The sequence below is a fragment of the Pichia kudriavzevii genome, chromosome 3, assembly GCF_003054445.1.
Source record: "Pichia kudriavzevii chromosome 3, complete sequence".
NCBI classification, from domain to species: domain Eukaryota; kingdom Fungi; phylum Ascomycota; class Pichiomycetes; order Pichiales; family Pichiaceae; genus Pichia; species Pichia kudriavzevii.
In genome coordinates, this window is record NC_042508.1 from 249,243 (window position 1) to 269,779 (window position 20,537).

General features: G+C 38.3%; 13 protein-coding genes across 13 annotated transcripts; 5 read left to right on the forward strand and 8 right to left on the reverse strand.

Moving 5' to 3' along the window:
* Positions 1-1,936: 1,936 nt before the first annotated feature.
* On the reverse strand, positions 1,937-3,514 carry C5L36_0C01130 (uncharacterized protein; the record flags this gene model as incomplete). Its single annotated transcript, XM_029465782.1, has 1 exon — positions 1,937-3,514. One exon carries the CDS (start codon positions 3,512-3,514, stop codon positions 1,937-1,939), a length of 1,578 nt encoding a protein of 525 aa, XP_029321642.1.
* A 1,012-nt stretch (positions 3,515-4,526) lies between these two features.
* C5L36_0C01140 (uncharacterized protein) lies at positions 4,527-5,078 on the forward strand (the record flags this gene model as incomplete). The annotated part of the gene is made up of 1 exon (XM_029465783.1): positions 4,527-5,078. One exon carries the CDS (start codon positions 4,527-4,529, stop codon positions 5,076-5,078), a length of 552 nt encoding a protein of 183 aa, XP_029321643.1.
* A 387-nt stretch (positions 5,079-5,465) lies between these two features.
* On the reverse strand, positions 5,466-6,146 carry C5L36_0C01150 (uncharacterized protein; the record flags this gene model as incomplete). The annotated part of the gene is made up of 1 exon (XM_029465784.1): positions 5,466-6,146. The coding sequence occupies one exon, from the start codon at positions 6,144-6,146 to the stop codon at positions 5,466-5,468; it is 681 nt and encodes a 226-aa protein (XP_029321644.1).
* A 1,870-nt stretch (positions 6,147-8,016) lies between these two features.
* C5L36_0C01160 (uncharacterized protein) lies at positions 8,017-8,622 on the reverse strand (the record flags this gene model as incomplete). Its single annotated transcript, XM_029465785.1, has 1 exon — positions 8,017-8,622. One exon carries the CDS (start codon positions 8,620-8,622, stop codon positions 8,017-8,019), a length of 606 nt encoding a protein of 201 aa, XP_029321645.1.
* Positions 8,623-9,217: 595 nt separating this feature from the next.
* C5L36_0C01170 (uncharacterized protein) lies at positions 9,218-10,447 on the forward strand (the record flags this gene model as incomplete). The annotated part of the gene is made up of 1 exon (XM_029465786.1): positions 9,218-10,447. The coding sequence occupies one exon, from the start codon at positions 9,218-9,220 to the stop codon at positions 10,445-10,447; it is 1,230 nt and encodes a 409-aa protein (XP_029321646.1).
* A 485-nt stretch (positions 10,448-10,932) lies between these two features.
* Positions 10,933-11,881, forward strand: C5L36_0C01180 (uncharacterized protein; the record flags this gene model as incomplete). Its single annotated transcript, XM_029465787.1, has 2 exons — positions 10,933-10,939; positions 11,319-11,881. The coding sequence occupies 2 exons, from the start codon at positions 10,933-10,935 to the stop codon at positions 11,879-11,881; spliced, it is 570 nt and encodes a 189-aa protein (XP_029321647.1).
* Positions 11,882-12,146: 265 nt separating this feature from the next.
* Positions 12,147-13,226, reverse strand: C5L36_0C01190 (uncharacterized protein; the record flags this gene model as incomplete). The annotated part of the gene is made up of 1 exon (XM_029465788.1): positions 12,147-13,226. One exon carries the CDS (start codon positions 13,224-13,226, stop codon positions 12,147-12,149), a length of 1,080 nt encoding a protein of 359 aa, XP_029321648.1.
* Positions 13,227-13,468: 242 nt separating this feature from the next.
* C5L36_0C01200 (uncharacterized protein) lies at positions 13,469-14,276 on the reverse strand (the record flags this gene model as incomplete). Its single annotated transcript, XM_029465789.1, has 2 exons — positions 13,469-13,931; positions 14,266-14,276. The coding sequence occupies 2 exons, from the start codon at positions 14,274-14,276 to the stop codon at positions 13,469-13,471; spliced, it is 474 nt and encodes a 157-aa protein (XP_029321649.1).
* A 363-nt stretch (positions 14,277-14,639) lies between these two features.
* C5L36_0C01210 (uncharacterized protein) lies at positions 14,640-15,248 on the reverse strand (the record flags this gene model as incomplete). The annotated part of the gene is made up of 1 exon (XM_029465790.1): positions 14,640-15,248. One exon carries the CDS (start codon positions 15,246-15,248, stop codon positions 14,640-14,642), a length of 609 nt encoding a protein of 202 aa, XP_029321650.1.
* Positions 15,249-15,605: 357 nt separating this feature from the next.
* On the reverse strand, positions 15,606-16,280 carry C5L36_0C01220 (uncharacterized protein; the record flags this gene model as incomplete). The annotated part of the gene is made up of 1 exon (XM_029465791.1): positions 15,606-16,280. One exon carries the CDS (start codon positions 16,278-16,280, stop codon positions 15,606-15,608), a length of 675 nt encoding a protein of 224 aa, XP_029321651.1.
* A 697-nt stretch (positions 16,281-16,977) lies between these two features.
* Positions 16,978-17,451, reverse strand: C5L36_0C01230 (uncharacterized protein; the record flags this gene model as incomplete). The annotated part of the gene is made up of 1 exon (XM_029465792.1): positions 16,978-17,451. One exon carries the CDS (start codon positions 17,449-17,451, stop codon positions 16,978-16,980), a length of 474 nt encoding a protein of 157 aa, XP_029321652.1.
* Positions 17,452-17,741: 290 nt separating this feature from the next.
* C5L36_0C01240 (uncharacterized protein) lies at positions 17,742-18,665 on the forward strand (the record flags this gene model as incomplete). The annotated part of the gene is made up of 1 exon (XM_029465793.1): positions 17,742-18,665. One exon carries the CDS (start codon positions 17,742-17,744, stop codon positions 18,663-18,665), a length of 924 nt encoding a protein of 307 aa, XP_029321653.1.
* A 286-nt stretch (positions 18,666-18,951) lies between these two features.
* On the forward strand, positions 18,952-20,277 carry C5L36_0C01250 (uncharacterized protein; the record flags this gene model as incomplete). Its single annotated transcript, XM_029465794.1, has 1 exon — positions 18,952-20,277. The coding sequence occupies one exon, from the start codon at positions 18,952-18,954 to the stop codon at positions 20,275-20,277; it is 1,326 nt and encodes a 441-aa protein (XP_029321654.1).
* Between the last annotated feature and the right edge of the window lie 260 nt (positions 20,278-20,537).

Below are 20,537 nucleotides of genomic sequence, written 5' to 3' on the forward strand. Positions count from 1 at the left end.
TGTATCTTAATTATTAAAATTATCAGATGCTCGTCTGTGTTTATTCCAATCTTTTTTTCTTATTCAGACTATATCCATGTCAATTGCGGTGTGTTTATTTTCTGGCTGAAATTATGGCTTTACAACTCTGTAAAAAGGCTAATATTATTAATACATTATAGCTAAAAAAGTTAGATTAAGTATAAATGTGGGCATTTCTTAATTATTATAGAACTTATTTTAGAAAAAGCTCGAGAAGCATTGATCAAAGCACTTTTTAAAAAAAAAAAGGAAATAAAAGCTTGTGCACTACAAAGTGTAAGTAGTATCATTCTAATGTCGACACTATGTATCATTGAGACTCACTCACCCAAATCGCCCTGATGTGCGTATCTTTGGTTAAAAATAACCTGCTTTTCAATTTCCGTTAACAATATATGATTGTTTATAGATGCTTACTGAAAGTACAGCTATTCCTCTTTCTATATTTTTTTAAAAGTGGCGTTATGATCATTGCAAATGTGTTTTAGCAGGGATATGGTCTAAGATTAGACGCATAACAAAAGCACAAAATAAGAGTCATTGATCAGTTGGTTTATTCTCATATATATACTAGACGAAACAGATGCTCTTTTTAGTAGGAACACTCACCTATAATCTTCTTCAACTATCTTGGTAGATAGATTTTTTGTTTTCTTGGTTGCTCCTTGTTTTTGCGTTTCATAATATGTTTCAGAATACCCACCTCATCACATCTATTGAAAATATATAGGATTTCCTCTTTCTATCTTTTACAAGTAGCAATCCTCACATATAGAGTAAAGCCACAAAAATTTCAATACAAATACCAAAAGTTTTGCTCAATTTATATCCGAAAGACTACGTTTGATCACTTAATGAAATTTTCTAGGACATCATCTTCAGATGACGACTCGATCCTAGCACTATTTTGATCTTAGTTTAATTTCGATAAAAAACGTCGCCACTGCCTAAAGCTGTCCATGTTTAAAGAATTACACAAGGAGACTTTTCATTTTAGGATGTAAAGTGATCAGTCTCTACGTCTAGTGAGAAAAATTATATAGGTTGGAAGTGCATTCTGATAAATTGTTTTTTTTTTAAAGCACGAGATTTTTATTACAACCTCTCCATTAATAATTGGAATCAATAGAAGTAGCAGTAACATCCATAATAGAAAACAAAGCAGATAAAGTTTTTATTTGTGGAGTGTTCAGGCTGTTTGCAACATGAGAAATTAGCCACACTAAAGAATTTATAATTAACGTAGTATATTTCGAGTCCACAAGAAAAATATCGTATGATGGGGAGCACAATGGATCCCACAATCCCAAAAGGTGAATCTATGTTTTCTGATAACAATGAAAAAGAAGGCGTTGTAAAGTGCCGCCAAGGTCCTGAAAAGAAACAGAAGATTTTCAGATGATTTGGAAAGGTTGAATTCAGCAGATACTACATGAAATTCAATCCTAGAGCGACTTACCAGAGCCCAGCAAATAATAGTAATTGCCCAAAGGATGATAAAAAGGCATTAATTCTACTTATAATAGAATAATTAAATAAAGGAAAGTTACAATAAAGGAAAGTATCAAAGGGAAAATTGGTTGTAGACTTAAAAATCACTAGAAAGTGATGATTTTGAATTAGCATTTCTGGTATCTAGCCGAATCAGCAAACTATTTTTGATGGAAATATATTTTTGTTGGTCATGAAACTTTTTTCTTGAGACACTTCCCGGTTTTTACTTCTTTATAGAAAACTCTGCCACAGGGCATGATGCTATCTGATAATACTTTTGAAATCTAAAAATAGTAAAACGTCGATGCAGTGGAGCAGTTTTTCTACAATTAGCTTTTAACTCTCTAATTAATTAGCTAAGTCATTAATATAAAAACAGCTATAAAATAACGAATTGAATTTAGAAGCAGCAGGGATAAAATTAAAGCGGATAGATAAAATTGGTATTTTCCAAATCGGTGAGATCTAAAACTGCAATATCAACTTCTATTTCACCATCAGATCCATCACTGACAAATCCTTTCTTTTCACCTTCTTCCTGAAGAGTTAGCTTTCTTTGTTTATTTCTTTTGTTCAAGATAAACCAAATAATAAGGGCTAAAGATGGAGCTATAGAGAATGATAGGACGATTTGAACTATCCATGCTGGTATGTATCTTGGACCATCTTTGGCTCTCCAAATTTGTGGTGAGATGATATTAGCTACTGCATATGCAACCATCACCATTGCATTCCTAGTAATCTTCTTTGTATATCCAGAACAGGATGTTGTATTCCATGAAAACATTAGAATCCATGGAATACCGAAAAGCGGAGACGCTAGACAAAGCATGGCAAGCAAGGCAATTTTTTTGTCCCAGGGAAGTGATGCAACAGCAATAGAACCTGCTAATGATGGCATTGTCCAAACAAAGACAGAGAAAGCAGTGTAGTTAGGTTTGTAAAACAAGAAGGTCGTTGCAACAAAACAGCAAGCTGCCGCAAACCCACCTGACGCAACAGAAACCAAAGTGGAGTCCAAGTTACTAATACGGCCAATACCTTCGAAAAGTAGGTTTTGCTGATACGGCAAATTGTTTGCTAATTGTTGCAAAAGGAAGAAAAGGAAAAAAAGCCAAGAAATTGGATCTAATAGGGCCTCTCTAACCTGGTATTTTTTGATAATTTTTTGCTCAATCGAAGAACCAGTAGTTTTTTGGACTCTCCTGATAACCCAGACTTTCTCCTTCAACGATAAAAACTTTGCATCGGTGGGATTGTTTGGATAAATAAAGAGTAAAACAATAGTCCAGAGGAAAGTACAACCACCGATAATAATCATAAACAATTTCCATGTTGGAACTGATGATTGTGCATGTAAAATACCATAAGCAATGAAACCGACAGGAATAGTGACACCAACACAAGTGGAATAAAACATAGGAGCAGTTGCTGCCTTTTCATGTGCAGTTAAGAACTGACCCATTGTGGTATTCAAAATTGGAAGTGCAATAGATTCAACAAAACCTAAGAAAAATCTCAATGCATAGATACCCTGGTAATTGTAAGCTGCGCAATGTAGGAAAATGATCATGCTCCAGGCAAAAGCTGTGAAAGTCATCAATCTACCAATAGGCAGTTTTTGGACCAAAATAAGATTAATTTGACCAATAATGTAACCAACATAGAACAATGTCGAAGAGTTGTTGTATTTGTTTTGGTCTAAATGTGTGTCTTCCCATAATCCAAAGATAGAAGAGTACGACAATGTGGCCTTATCAGCATAAAGCAGCAAATCAGTGAATGCAGTCAAGAATAAAATGATTGCAACAACTTTTCTAGACAACTTTTTCTCTTCTTCTGGTGTTATCTCCGGAACATCAGCATCATATTTCTCTAGAAAAGCCAAAGTGACATCGGCGTCTCTTGAGGAGATACGTAAGACGTTTGGATCAGATCCAGCTGAGTGGTGAATAGTGATTTCTTCTTTTTTTTTTTCAACAGATCCAGACTCACTCATCGTATGTATTGAAGTGCGTTCTTAGTATTGGAAGAATAGTCAAATAATTAAACAAGATTATGTATCAAAGGAGCTATCCAAAACAAATCAAAAGTGCAACTTTGTGGTAAATTTATACTTTTTCCATCCTGAAAGAAAAAAAAGGAAGAAAACCACAGTTTCCAAACACATGTCCAGAATAGTCATAGCTATTACCTAGTTGCTTCTTATCTATCCCTCACCACCCCCCTCAGGAGACCCCTGCAAACGAGGGAAAATCGTATTGTAACCGTTAACCAATGATAATCCAGTGGAAGTACATGACTGCACCCCATATCATGTGGCTGAAACTGTGGCGTCCGCCTTGTAGCTGGCGAATTTTTCTCTCCGGTAGCGGCATCTTCCCAGTTAGGAAAAATTATCCAAACAGTTGTGGCTCATTTCACCACAGATTTCAGTATGTCTCTGTATGAGTATGATCAACACATGATGGAAGGTTGTTATATGCTAATGCACCCCATAGAATGTATGACATTTAACGGTTTTCTTAGAAAGTAATTGCGGTTCGAAATGTGACTGGAATGTAATAATCAGCCCATTTCAAAAAAGGTTGATTTCGGACTCTATATCTAGGAGTTATCAAAAGAGAAATATTAGCAACTTTCCTGGTACAAATACTTGCCAGTTGTTTAAATAAGAATTTGCGGTTAGAAGACCCACTATTGCAGCCTGTGTGGAAATAAGACATTTCTAAGAGTTCATTCAAGTTGGAGTTTATGTACATTTGCAAGCACGTGTTGTCTACTCGTGTTGGTCACGTGCATTGCTTCTGGGCCTTGTTTGGCTGTTAACTGTCATTTGGAAGTGATCAATCGAAGTTTGGTTGGGAATGGACTTTGGGCTATGACGGAATCAGACAACCCCCTCTCATTCGATGGTATATAAGATGCTCTTGGTGCCCTAACTTCCAAGTAATATTTTTACGCAACAATGTTTTTTCATTTAGCATATAAGGTATTTCAGTATCCGGACAATGACTGTTGAAAAAGGCTCTACATTACCATCTAAACCATTATATCATTTATCTCCTAAAGCTGTTGGCGGCTCCGCATCTGCACCTGAGAAAGTTGACGTCACCAAACTTGAACATCCATTGTTGACGTTGGTTGTTCCTGGTGCGTTTACTCCTGCATGCACCGAGAAACACATGCCTCCATATCTCACCAAGGAAGCTATCGATAGTTTGAAAAAGAGCGGTATTAAGCAGGTTGTTGTGATTTCTGTTGATTCCCCGTTTATCACCCGTGCCTGGAGTGAAGATTTGACGCAGGATAATCCCGAGGTCAAGAAGTTTGTCGAGGATGGCTATATCAAGTTCCTATCGGATGCAGGTGCTGAATGGCTAAACGAAGCTGGTTTAGACATGGAGGCCAACGATCCATTTGTTAAAGACGGCATTCGTGGCTCAAGAAGTGCAATTCTCACTGATGGCAAAGGTAAAGTTGTGTATGTTGGTGTTGATTCAAACCCCGTCAATGTTGACAACTCAAGTTTTGAAGCTGTTCTACTCGAATTGTCAAACTAGCTTTGTGTAAGTCTCTTCTGAGAGACCCTAGGCGTTTTCCCGAAGACGTTCTAATCTAATTTCTTTATTTTGGATATTAACTTTATCAGTTCAACATTAAGTAATGATCGGTGACTACCCGACAGCCGATGTTTTTCTTCAAGATTAAGCGAAACGTTGTATTAATGAATTTCCAACGTAGGAATTTTTTCTTCCAGTTTGTGGCGTTCTTGGCATATTTTCCTGGGTAATAATTTGGAATTGGGTATGCTGGTGCAACATCAAATGCTTCCATATTCACTACATATCATGTTCGGTTAAAGCTACATGTGCTCTTTATGAATCTATAGTAGGCGCTGGATGAATAGGAAGAAGGGAAAGAAGAGGCAGAAAAAGAAGAAGAAGAGATCAAACCAATGCCGTTGGTTGGACGTAATCTCCAGAGTGATCTTCTCCATCACCAAATTTGCTAAAATTTAAATGGCGTTTGTTGTCGTTAGTGAAGAATGTTGATCTATCGCAGGGGGTCACTGGGCAACTGTTTTTAAGTCTGTTCACCAAATCAGGGTTAGAAGTGAAGTATCTACTGATACCAATCAGAGTACGGTCATCTCCATTAACAATTTTTTGGAGGGTTTCATGTCTATTTCCACTGAAGCATTCACCTGCTTTGGTAATTGTACCATTCCATATAAGTGTAAGCCAAGAAAAATAGGTCTTAGTTCCAACAACATCTGCATTTTTATCACCGTCAACACGTGGTTCGGTCATTGAGAGATATGCTAATCGTTTGCCTTGCCTTGCTCTTCTCTCCATTTTGCTCAGCATGTAACCAGTAGTGACAATTGGATTGATCTCGGCGCTCCTGTCTTTAGCACCTTCAGAAGTAGCATACGGAGACTGCCTTAAGGCGAGTTTAAAAGCACCAATTGCTTGGATAAAGGAATCAATAATTTTCAAGACAGATCTTGCCTTGTTTTTCAATTGAACCGCCACATTTATTAGTTCTCGTATTGGAGGTTGTATTGAAGAATTGTTCCATAAAGTACATATGTGCAGCATGAAATTCAGCAAAATCAAAACCAGCATCAATGCAGCTCCTGGCACCTTTGACTGAATCGTTGGTTGTAAACTGGATGCCTTCCTTGGCCATTTCCTTTAATGGATAACCCGAGTTTTTCGCAGCTGGTTTTGTTGCTTCATTGACATAGAGTGCAGAAGGAGCAAAAAAAAAAAAGGTTTATTAAGTGATTTTTGGACAGTCGGATCGGCAACTTTACCCGGTGCAAAGATTTGACAACTAATAAATGAGCCCTTTCCACGGACTGAATCTGTTAAGAGTCTTCATGGTTTAACTCGGTTTTGGGTCTTGATCATTGGTGCATGCGGAAGTAGACCCGCCTCCAGTGACGGAGTGGCTGCTTCACTAGTTAATAAACCACCATTGTTTTCTGCAATTTTCAAATAATACTCTAGCTTGAGTCAGTTGGCTTATAGTCATCCGCACACCTAAAGTTACCAGCAGGTGCATAAATAATTCTATGCTTTAATGTCACATTACCTACTTTGGTCGGTTTGAATAGATTACTTTTGGGTAAATGAACAGACATTAGAAAATTTCTTTATTTTTTTTGCCACCTCTGGTCAACAATAAGATTCCAATTAACGGAACGTTTGGAATTTCTTTAGCTATGGTAGCATGGCGGCCTTTATATATTTCTAGGATATTCACAAATTTCAAAGAAGTTTGTAATCAAGAAACAGAAAGTCAGCGCTGAACCTAATCTTCTATAGATAATCTCTTTTATTGAAATGTCATCAAAAAAAAACTTAGCAACTATTTTTGATATATTGCCAATTTGGTATCTAAACCCGTTCGAAGGTAACGAGTGAACATTTTCCTCAAACTGGTGATTACTGATATACATTCTAGTTTTTGAGTTTTCTGTTACAAAATGATCTATTGCCTACTGTCTGTTTAGTCCAATGTATCATTCTCAAATGGCGGGGGAATTCTGTGAATTGTTTGGTGCAAATGTTTTTTTCCCAATTGTTCTACAGCATCATAGCATTAGGGATAACTCAGTAATAGCTGTTCTTTCTGGTTTGGTTCGAGACAAGATCAAGCTTTGATGATTAATCATAGTCCTTTATACTGACAACTGCAATTTTATTTTGTTTTTGTTGGATTAATTATCAAGTCGTGTAGCAGTAGTTAGGAAACACCAAAAAAGCTGGTTCTCTGCACAGTACACTTTGTATTATTGTCTATTGAAATCAACGTATACTATTGAAGTAGAGAACCTGGTAAATGGTTTGGCAGTTTCCGAAAACCAAAAACCAACGTGGTCATTAGTATTAGGTATAGTTGTTAATTGTGCCACCCAAAGGATTCATATTATACAAATAATAAGCCGAGACAACTAGATACTCCACAACATTTTCCTTGGTTAAAATCCTGAGAGCTAACGGGGTACAATTTGGTTTTGCTTTGCTTATTTATATCTTACAACTTTTCTTGTTGAACGAGTGAATTGTTTATTTCACTGGGTTTGAAGTGTACTCTTTCCACCTAAGTATAACAAAATTTTCACTATTCAATATATTTCTTTCAAAGAATGTGTCAACATTTTTTTTTTAAATATTCTCATAAAAAACGGAAATTAAATAGAACAAGTTCTAATCTGATCAGGTTTTTTGAAAACGTCTTCTAGAAAGGATAGCTAAGTTCTGCGAATATCCGGAACCTGCCTAACTCATACCAACTCACACTAAATCACAACTTAGCTTGCAACATTAAAGCCATCTTATAAACATCATGTTTTGCTTAACCACCCAAAATTACTTTCATTCAATACAATTATCACTTAAAGTAGTCTAGTAAAAGATCCAATGTATACATATTTGAAAACTGACAAATTTGTCTACAAATCAGAGACAAGAAGTTTCTACAACCTACTTAAGTTGCAATTTTAGCTGCAATTTTAGCAAACTCTTCACCTTGGATTCTAGCAACCTCCAGTTCCAAAGGCGTTGGTTCTCTTGAGCCATCTGCTCCAGCAATTGTATCTGCGCCCCATGGCGAGCCGCCGTGGACCTCATTTAAGTTACTCAAAAGGTGACCTGCAGACGCAAAGCCAAGTGGGACGTAGATCATGGAGTGATGAACAAATGTAGACAAGGCATTCATTGCTGTCGATTCATTACCACCTCCTGTGCCCGTAGAAACGAAAATTCCAAAAGGCTTATTGCGTAAGGTTCCGTTTGCCCATAAGCCACCGGTGGAATCAATGTACGATTTCAATTGGGCTGGCATGTTACCAAACCTAGTTGGAATACCAAACATAAGACCATCTGCGGTTGTTAGGGTAGATATGTCTGCTTCCTTGTAAGGCAATTTCCCCGGAGAGCCGAGCTTCTTCACCAAATCTTCTGGTAATGTTTCTCTCACTTGATAAATCTCACATTTATGACCGGCCGCCTCAATACCAATCTTGGCCGATTCGGCCATTTTGGAAATATGATGATAAAGAGAATAAATGACAATGTTAATCTGTTTCGGCATTGTGTCTTAGTTTTGGAGAAAAGGTGACTATAGCAGACAACAGAGATGATACAATTTAGCAGAAAACATAAGGAGATTACCGGTACATTATATACAGGTGGATATGCAAATCCGGAGTGTGTGTATTTATTATACATCTCAAATCTTTGTCAGCATAAATCATTAAATGTCGCATTTCTTACTAAGCTTATCTGATACTTCATTAGGACATATCTTTCCGGCCTTTAGGGATAGGGCGAGTAAGAAGAGTTAACAAAAACAAAGCTGAGCCTCCCCCTTCCCCCTCCCCCACCATACACCTGCCCAATGCAGAGCACCCGGCACCCCCCACATTGAACCTTCTCAAAGCGGTAGTCTGACTCACGCGGACCTTTACCGGGCCAGGACATAATGAAAATTTCTCAAATGAGCAATAAAGAAACGTGACTAACAGAAGAAGCATATTGTTCATGACAAATTTCATTAAAAGGTTTAGGGAAGGTTCAGGTGTCTTTAAATTTTCACTGATTTTTTTCTTCCAATCTTTTGTCTTTGTCTAGAACTTCTTTTCCCACTTTTATTTTTCAACCATAAAATCCAACATCATAGACCGACAATGTCTTCTACCCATAATCCTTATGCACCAAACCCAAGCGATTTTATCTCCAATGTGCCGAGATTTGAAATCATTGATTCGACTTTAAGAGAAGGTGAACAATTTGCAAATGCCTTCTTTACGCTTGAAAACAAAATCAGGATCGCTAAAGCACTTGATGATTTTGGAGTGGATTACATTGAGGTCACCTCTCCGGTTGCTTCGGATCAAGCAAGAGAAGAAGTTGAAACTCTTTGTAAATTAGGCTTAAAAAATTCTAAAATTCTAACTCACATTAGATGTCATATGCATGATGCCAAGGTTGCCGTTGAGACCGGTGTTGATGGTGTCAATGTCTTTATTGGTACATCCAATTTCTTGAGACAACATTCGCATGGTAAGGATATGTCTTTTATAACCAAGGCTGCAATTGAAGTGATTGAATTTGTCAAGTCTAAAGGGCTAGAAATTAGGTTTTCTACAGAAGATTCTTTTAGATCTGATATTGTTGATTTGTTGAATATATACACAACTGTCGATAAGATTGGTGTGAATAGAATCGGTATTGCCGATACTGTTGGTGGTGCCAACCCAAGACAGGTTTATGAGTTGATCAGAACTATCAAGTCTAGCGTTAAAGCCGAAATTGAAACTCACTTCCATAATGATACTGGTTGCGCAATTGCTAATGCGTACACTGCCCTTGAGGCAGGTGCTAAATATATCGACACTTGTGTCTTAGGTATTGGTGAGAGAAACGGTATTGTTCCACTCGGTGGGTTTATGGCTAGAATGGTTGTTTCTGCCCCAGATTATGTTAAATCCAAATACAAACTTACCAAGATTAGAGAACTGGAGAATCTAGTTGCAGATATTGTTTCCGTGAATATCCCTTTCAATAACCCAATCACCGGTTTCTGTGCATTCACTCACAAGGCGGGTATTCACGCAAAGGCCATCCTAGCAAATCCTTCAACTTACGAAATCCTAAATCCACAAGACTTTGGCTTGACTAGGTATATCCATTTTGCTAACAGATTGACCGGGTGGAATGCAATCAAGGCTAGAGTTGAACAGTTGAACCTGGATTTAACTGACGATCAGATCAAAACAGTCACTGCTCAAATCAAGCAAATGGGAGACATTAGACCTTTAGGTATCGAAGATGTTGATTCCATTATCAAGGAATTCCACGCGAAGGAAAATGATACAGTAGAAGTGCCTGGTGCAAAGAGACAAAGAACAGACTGAACAATCAGTGCTTGCTATCACTTTTCTACAGTTTTTTTTTTTTCATTCATTCTCCATATTTATCGTTTACGTTGGGAAAAATATTCAGGGTCAGGTCATTTCCATTTCCATTAGATCATACGTCAATTCACGATTTACTTCATTTCATTTATATCCTATCCTTTTATTTATAAGCTTTATTTCAACTTTAGTTTTCTTTTGTACATCAAATCTGAAGAACAAAATTTGTTAAACGTAAAAGCGAACTTTTGGTGCTAGGGTGAAAAAGGGTTTCTCAGCGAGGTATCACGTGCAACAACATTTTTTTAGATAGCCCTAATTACCCAATTCAGAACTCACGCAACATTTCAAAATTTTTCAGTAAAGCTTCAAAAATTTCAGACCGCGAGCTAATATAAAAGACATCCAATCTCCGGATATCTTGTTGTATACTAATGGTGGTCTTTGATTACTTCCTCTAAGCAGTCCCATTCAATCGAGTTAAAATGCCAAGTATGTGTGCTTTATTGCAATGTTTTATTGAATTCCAGACATTGACACATGTGTTCTTGTCTGTATCTTGAGAGAATGCCACTCTTCTATTGCTTAAATAGATGAAGCATTATCTCATTCGGGTTGAAGTGCTTATTGCAATTCTTCGTTTCTGGTTCTTCAGATCACAAATCTGCAATTCATAATATGTTAAATACCCGACACTTTAACATATTAGCTAGTTAGACTGGTTTTGCAGTTATATTTGGTAGCCCTTAGGGGAAACCATTGATTTGTGATTTGTAAAACTTAGTACGTTGCTATTGTTGTATGCTTGTAAACCCGTAAGATATGTGCTGAGCTGTAAACTAACATTTATTTAATTATTATTCTTTTATAGGAGCTCCAAGAAACCACTCCAAGACCTACTCTGTCCCAAAGAGACCTTTTGAAACCGCTAGATTAGATGCTGAATTAAAGTTAGCTGGTGAATACGGTTTAAAGAACAAGAGAGAAATCTACAGAATTGGTTACCAATTATCCAAGTTAAGAAGAGCTGCAAGAGACTTATTAACCAGAGATGAAAAGGACCCAAAGAGATTATTCGAAGGTAACGCTTTAATTAGAAGATTAGTTAGAGTTGGTATCTTATCTGAAGACAAGATGAAGTTAGATTATGTTTTGTCTTTAAAGATTGAAGATTTCTTAGAAAGAAGATTACAAACCCAAGTTTTCAAGTTAGGTTTAGCAAAGTCTGTTCACCATGCTAGAGTTTTAATCACTCAAAGACACATTGCTGTTGGTAAGCAAATTGTCTCTATTCCATCTTTCATGGTCAGATTAGATTCCCAAAAGCACATTGATTTTGCTCCAACCTCTCCATACGGTGGTGGTAGACCAGGTAGAAACAAGAGAAAGTCTCAAGCTTCTGCTGCTTCTGGTGATGCAGAAGACGAAGAATAATTGTGTTGATTTGCTAAATTTTCTTTTATAAAAAGACTTTAATAATTCAATTTTATTCTTTACCCTTTTTTCAAAATTAATATTTATATCCTGCTTTTCTAATGAGTAACAAAAACGTTTAGGTTCAATAGTTCTATACCAAATATGATAAGAAACTGCAGGATATGTAAATATATTGGTTAGCACAAGCTTGGGTAAACTAAGGTGAGCGATTTAACATTCGTGTTAAAAATTGTAGTAGGTTATATACAGGACTGATGAGATTTTAGAATTTGGAAAGTAAAAGTGTAAATATTTCCCAGGTGCCAAACATAATCATACTATTAGGAACTGTTCTCATCAAATGAGGAGTTAAGCCACCATACATTGATGCCAAACCTTCTTCTTTAATAACTAATCTGAAACATTGAATTAAGCCAGTGTATTTAGCCTTACCATTTTCAGTAAGAGGTGCTTGTCTTAATCTTGTACGTACCACCTCATGAGGGTATGTTAACAGTGAAGCAATAAGTTTAGCAAATCCCGCAGCACCTGATCTAGCAAACCAGTCAATCGAAACATCCAGATTTGTTCTTACATGTCCTTCCTTTTCTAGACGCTGACTTCTATAATTAATCATAGCTTTCATTTGTTCATATAAGACCCATTGGAGCGTTGATTCTGCACTACCCAAATAAGAAGCACTTAGTCCCTTATAAAGTGAAAAGAAACCTTCATTTTTCACAACCTTTCTGATACAGTCGATCGAACCTTTATACTGTTTCGTAGTTGCTCGGTCCAACTGTAACCTTGTTTTGATCAACCAGATTGGGTTTGTGGCGGTACTTGTGACAAACCCAGCAGTTATACCGGAGAGTAAGTGCAATAAAGAAGTTTCTTGTCCATTGAAATAGTACTCTCTTAGTAAGTCTTTTGAATATCCATAAGTGAAGAAATTGATGGACCTAGCAGGTATAACACCAACTAAGCTGGGCACCAAACCCTTAAATAATGCTCTTGGACCTTCTATTCTATAGATATTACCCAATATATTACAAGTTTCCTTAAAATGTGTTAAAACCGATGGCTTTATAGCCTTGGATTTATAGAGCTCTTGATAAACGGAACTTTGTAATCTAGTTTTCACTACATCAAAGGGACAAGTAAAAATAGCACCACACATACCACCCAATCCACCTGCAACAAAGTGAACCCAGGGCTTAACTGCTATCTCTTGTTTCACAGTCTTAACATTATAAGCTTCTCTTTGAGTCGATGACTTTTCATCTGACCCCAAATATGGCGAAGCTTTATCAATCTCATTTTCCAATGATATTATTTTATCTATCCCAGGCTTTTTACTCATACTTGTCTTCTATTACTCTCCGAACTCGAAAGCCATAAACATGTGCTCTTTAAGAGGATCTTTACTGTGAAATTTTCTGTCAAAGTAAAATTTTCATGAGATTTCGCTTTCGTTTTCACCCGAGAAACCAGGTTCCATTGGGTCGTAGAGAAACAAAGATTATCGCAAAAGTACTAGTTTAGCTTATAAAGACACATAGAAGAGATATTAATTAAATATTTGTTATAACTATTTAAAATTCTTTAAATGTAGGTTTCATAAGCAACTGGAGCTAAGGTGGTTGGGACACCAGTAACAACTCTAGAAGATCTTGGACCTGCTGGTTGTCTCTTTAATTGAACCTTTTCACCGGATTCCTTTGCTGCTGCTCTCTTTGCAGAGTTTTCCTTAACTCTGTTTAAGAATTCTTGTCTACATTTGGAGTGCTTAACGTGTTCAATCTTGATGTTAAGTCTCTTTTCAATGTATCTGTGACCAACAACCTTGTTGACAATGACACCGACAGCAGACTTGGTAACGTTGAAAACAATACCGGTCTTACCGTGGTAGAACTTGAATGGCATACCGTCGTGGATAGCACCGTTAACCTTGATGTCAACAATGTCACCAACCTTGTAGGTCTTTAAGTAAGTAGACATGTTTGGAGCACCATGCTTCTTGAAGTCACGACTGAATGCGTAACGAGTTCTAGATCTTAAACCATGACTATATTATGCAAATATCAATTTATTACATGTTAGTATTTATTACATGAGGTGCTATAGCTAGGCGTTTCACCTGTAAGAATTTTTAAACAACTATTTCGAAAACTTTGATTCATGACAAAGCACAAACTAAACAACATATCTTCTGCATGATGTTCTTATGGGTAGAAAAAAATGAAGCCCATTATTTTAAGGTGTTCTATCAATACAATCAAATTGGCATTAACGTCCAGTTGATATCTTCTTCACTTAAAAGTTTCGTCTGTTGCTATTATTTTTGCAGATGGAACAAATACGCCTAGCTGGATTCCCTATGGTATTATCTGTAAACATACCTTTTACCCATCTTGAATTAGTATATACCCTGGTGAGTGAGTTGTGCTAAAGGTTCAAATCAAAAAGACTTGAATTGAAAATTATCGATATATTGAAATATCTTCAATAGGAAGTCCAGGGAGTGAGAGAGAGAGAGAATAGAGAATTCGCAAAGGGAAAATTGGTGGGACTGCTGTTCTCTTTCGAGGCGCGTGTAAAATAAGTAGAGCGAAAACGGCACAAAAAAGGGTTGAGCCAAACCCTTATAAAAGGCACGTGACTACCACGGAGTTTTCTGTTTAAAAATATTTTGCTATTATAATTATTATTATTATTATAATTATTATTATTGTTGATATTGTTATTGGTATTCAATTTATTATTTTTATTAAGATTACACAGTTTTGGAGTCCAAACCTTGGTAGATAAAGCCAAGTATTTTATTTTCGTCCATTGGTTTGACATCCTCGATACTCTCTGGCAAAACGTCCTTTACATTGATGCCGGATTCCACTTCTTCCTTGGTGAGATATCCGCCAAAGAGGTAATGATCTATACTCTCGTTTGCATGGTCTATCAAATCCGAAACGAAATTATCAAATGCATGCAAAGATGGCTCTGCAATTGCTTCTGTAGATGTGGCTGTGTTTGGAGGCGAGTCTGATTGTCGCTGTGCATCGGCTATCCATGCTTCTACTTCAGGGGTTAATTTTTTACGTAGTAATGTAAATAATAGAGGGGAGAGTGTATTAAACTCTCTGTTTGGATAAACCACCGTTGTCTCTAAGATGGATTGGTGTTGGTTTATAGTTTTTGTCACCGAGGAGAGTTGCTGTAGTGCCACGTTGTACTGGTTTTGTAGCGTTGTAGGATCTACCTTTGGGTTTTGCAGGTGGTGTTCTAGTTTTGTAAGTGACTGCGTCAATTGCAAGAGACGTGGTCGGATTTGTTCGAGAGTATCGGCAGGTGTAGCAGAATGGTCAAGTGGCGGTAACGATGTCATTGTGGGTGTATTGCTTCTTCTTCTTCTTCTTTTGTTTCTGTTCACAGACTTTTCTGCGATTCTTTGATGCTCTGATGTAGTGGCGTATACCTTGGTGAATTCCGTAATTTGAGCGGATGCATACTATAACGATTATGCCATCCGAAAGAGGAAATTCTTCAATTTGTCAAGATTTCTCACGGTTTCTCACCTCCTTCTAAGATGGGAGGGCCATCATATAATTTCAAACCAACTTTTATTATGATAAAGCCGAAATACGATTCAGAAAGGCGTTTATTTCATAATATAGAATATAAATGGAGTAGTATAAATAAATAAATATAGATATTTGACAATTGGGACAAAGTTAAAATATACTCAGTTCTTTGCGAATAATTTTTCCACGTCTGCAACAGCTTGAGCAAGAATCTTTTCTTGGAATTTAGGATCCTTCAATTCGGATTGGACCTTGGAGATGACGGTAGAGGACAATTGTTGTTGTTCCAATTGTCTAACTTGGGCTTCGTATCTTGCCCAAGATTCAAGAACAGATTTTGCTTCAGCAGCAACATTGACTCTTTGTTTCAATTCAAAGGATTCTGCTTCTAAAGCTGCGGTTTCCTTTGACATTTCGAAAAGTGCCTTAGTGGTGGAGACAACGTCCTTCAAGTTGGAGACTTGGTCGATTCTGTCTTTGACTGCAGTGACGTGACCCAATCTTGCCTCGTTCAACAACTTTGTGACATGGGCAGTTCTGTCTCTAGCGAATTCGCCGTACATTGGGGCAACAACCTTTGCAACCAAACCCATAAAACCTAGAAAAGTTGCCAAGAGAATGGTTTCGTCATTGACGACATACAATTCAGAGGAAATTGCATAGACGGAAGCTGCAGCAGAAGTTGCAAGAATACCTGTCTTGGACAAGATGGAATTACCTGGAAGGGCGTCAATAATGGAGTTTGCCTTTTCCTTTGGCTCGACTGGAGTGGAGAAGGCTCTGGTAGCGAGTCTGATGTGGGAAGGTCTGACGGATCTGACGGATCTAGCAAGCATGGTTGTCTGGCTGTTTATACTCTCAACTAAACTGACAGTATAGTAACCTTGTATTGTTTCAGCGACTCTTCTATAACTAACACCTTCACCAATCTCAACTCTCTTGTACGCTAATAAAATTCGCGATTGGAGAAATCAGCCTTCTCAATCTGGAATAAGAAAAGAACAAGAGAGAGACAGGGCCGCGTAACCATTGGGATATTTTTAAAGAGAGAGAGAAGAATGTCAAGGTTTTTCCCAATTTTCTCCATTTTTCCTCCATGTTCATCCCCCACCAATCAGTGTGGACAGACAACAGTACACCAGCTACAGAGGGGAAAAACGCGGATACCTTGTTTTCCCCCCCCCTAAGAGGGTGTGTTCCCCCCTAAGAGGGTGTGTTCCCCCCTAAGAGGGAGTATTTCCCCCACCCCGGTTTTCTTTCTGCGGCTCCATATCGAAACGAGCCGCCAGGGCAAATTCTGCATCGGGTAACTTTGCCGTTTGTTTCTCCAGTTTCGGCTCGGATAATAGCCGAGCCGTACGCGACAAGGGAGACAGAGGAGGCTCAGAAGTTTACAAGTTTATAAGTTTATAAGTATAAAAGTATACAAGTATACCATTGCACAAGTTTGGAAGCATAAAGGATTAGAGAATCGATCGTTCTGTTTTAGTTTAAGGTTATCCAAGCCATACAGACTATACAGATCATACCCAGTCACACTTTGAGACCTTTCATTTGTCCACTGCCGTCTCTTTCCATTTCCTCCAATCGAAGTGCACTTCGGACCCGACTCACAACTTCGTGGCCCCCACTCTCACTAATATGGCCGCCAATGACACATTCGTCCAATGCAGCATACGCCAATGCAGAGTTGAACACAATGTCCAGCTCGCAGACGTTCCCATAGAGAGCGTCGAGCGACTCAACATACCGTTGCATGAAATCTAGTATGCTCAACTCGTTTTCGTCGGCGTCAACTCCAGCAACAAAATAGAGTGAGGCATATCGTCTGTACACAACTTTACCGTCTCCGTGTTCAATGACATTGCACATTTTCGATTTACGTAGTGGAACAACGGCACCGATTTCTCGTATTGTGCGTTGTCTCACTTGTTCCGGGACTTGCAGATACCATTTGACAAGCCTCACCTTGCCCTGTTTCGATAGCAGTAAGATGTATTTGATCATGTTGAGCCTGTAAGTGATGGCGGTATCTCTCTCTCGCTCTCTCTTTGTGTGTGTGTGTGTGTGAGTGTGTGTATGCTGGTAGTACAAACAGGCCACACGTTTGAATGTGACACGAGTCTCTGTGAAGTTCTACAATCTCACCACGAATTTTTTTTTAAAAGCTCACATATTTATGAAACAGCTTATGATTACAGGAAAATTTAAATTTATGCAACTGAAAGTTAATTAGAAAATCATTACTTGTATTGTGCTACCATTTCTCTTTTCAAAGGAAACAGTGCTTGAATTGCATGCGGAGAATGGACGGTAAGGCCAAGAAGCTACAACGACTCAAGTCGCAGCTCTATATCAGTGACAACTCTGACTTGGAAGATCTGGAGACATTAGAAGTGGATCAGGGGCGGCATACACGGAAGCGAGAGCGTATAGACTACAACGAAAACAAGAGGGTGAGGAGAGAGGAGAGAAAGAGCCCCTCCCATCATGAAGACCAATTTAGGGAGAAGGTGAGAAGTGGGAGAGAGAAGGATCGAGAGCGGACAAGAGAAACTGATGGGGGTATCAAGGGAGAAGACTTTAAGGAGCCGGTAATAGAGGGGAATATAGACATTGGGTTTGTCAAAAGAATTGTTGACTATGATTTGAACAAGAAGATGAGTGTCTTAGGAGACGAGAGAGAACATTCGATACAGCAACACAGTGAAGGAAGTGGACATACGGAGAAGAACACAGAAGCCATCAATGATGAAATAAAGAAGGTTTATTTTGAGCTTGCTCAAGATGTTGTAGACAAAAAGGAACGGGATATTTCAAGGACTGTTAATCGGATCGATCGAGAAGTGGCCAAAGTGAAGGATGCATACGAGAAGGGCGAGAGTGTTGTTCCAACGTTATATCCGGCAGTATTCAATCGCTCGTTTAAGGAAATGGAATCTGAAATCCAAAACGAGGAGATGAAACGTAATTATAGACTAAGAATGCTTGAAGAGCAACACCAGGCGAGGAAGGACATAATCAAGAGAAGGTACGAAAACAGTGTAACTGAGAATCGGTCGTCTATAGTTCGATATCTTCGTCATAGAATTGAAGAACTTGATGATGAAATTGAAAGGAAAACTACAGGTATGGATCTAGAGACGTTCCTTTCGCTTGTAGAATACGGGGAGACAAAACGGAGGGTCTCGCATGTAGTTGATGAACTGCGGAACGAATAGCTGTATAGATACGCAGATACAGATACAAATACAGATACAAAGACATGTAGATATGTTGTATATTCATATAACACCTCACTATATGGTGGAGAAAACGAGAAAAATATACCAATATGCATAATATACATATATACATTGGAAATAAATATATGTGCGCTGGAATAGGAAATATTCCCTTTGTAGTTCCACATTGCTTACTACAAGTGGGAAGAGTCTTAAAGGTGGTTACTAAGGCTCGTTTATCCAATACAGCCGTGTGATTGACAGCAGAGTATCTACAGAAACGATGGACGACCATATTGCTTTGTTCATGGATATTACGTCGGCTACCGATGCCAATGTTGCGGCCCAGTTTTTAGATATGGCTGGTGGCAACTTAGACACAGCAGTTGGTCTCTATTTTGAACACGGTGCAGGCTCAGTTGCAGGAGCAGCAACAACAGAGGCCACATCTAACAACGAAGACGAAGACGGCGATGCGGCACTGGCCAGCAGGCTACAACAAGAGATGTACGAGGAGCCGGTGAGACAACCAATTGAACCAACCTATGATACTCTTGTACCGCAAGATTATGGATACGGTATGGGGACGGGGACGGGAATAGGAATGGGACCTGGTTATGTTCCTCAAGGAGGTATGTTTGGGCGCCAGCAAAGTAGTGTTTTCAACCAAACTGGTAGAGATGTTGTCGTTTTAGATAGCGATTCTGAAGATGAAGAAATGTCAGGAATGTCAGCCACACAAAAGAGATTGGCCAGTATCTTTAGACCGCCTTGGGATATAATTGACAAAATCGATTTCCAAACAGCCAAGGATAAAGGCCGCCAGTTGAAGAAATGGATTCTTATTAATATTCAGGACGTAACGGATTTTAGATGCCAATGTCTTAATCGAGATTTTTGGTCTTCCCAGCAAATAAAACAGCTTGTTTCTGCTAACTTTGTATTCTTACAGTACCAACATGACTCTCCAAGCGGCGAAATGTACAGAAATTTATATCCGTTCCATGATGAGTACCCACATATTGCAATTTTGGATCCGATTACTGGTGAGAGAATGATGACATGGAATGCTAATCCTCCCGTCCATAGGTTCATTGAACAAGTGGTGGACTTTTTAGACCAATATAAGTTGGATGGAAGTGCACCTTTTGTTGCACCTACAAGTCAGGGATTGAACAAAAACCACGCTGTTCCTATCTCTGACGAGGAGGATGAAGATATCCAAGAACACGAAAATGACATGGATGAGAAATCCTATGGTAATGTGGAACCATCGGCAGAAGAAGTTTCTGAACAAGAGGGAGAAATCTCGGTTGCAAGTGTGATAAAATCACTTCCAGCTAAGGACATTGAAGACCCTAGCGGTGAATCCACAAGAATCCAAATAAGATCGGGTATCGACGGTAAAAGGGTAGTGAAGAAACTCGCATTAGACACTACTATCCGTCAACTCTTCCAATTTGTAAAGTTTGCATTTCAGGAATCCCTTAATGGTCAGCCTTTTACTCTAAAAATGCAACGTGTGGATCTGAGCGAAAGCTTGGATATCACTGTCAGTGAAGCAAAACTACAAAATGCATCCATTCTTCTTGAGTTGATAGATGAATGATTGGCAAATATGTATCTATATAGTGGAGATCAAAAGCTTTTCAAATTAGATCTAAAAGTGTATTTTGAAGTGTACTGATCACAGTAACCCAAAAAAAATCGTGGAAGCTTCAGCTCCAATTTTTGAGCCTCGCTCTTAGTGCAAGCATTTTGTAAGGAAGTGGATGATCTTACTGATTGCCCATGAACATCATCTTCCTTTTTTTATCGGACACAGAGATCATACAAACAGACAAACCAGGAAATGGCTTTTAGTATGTA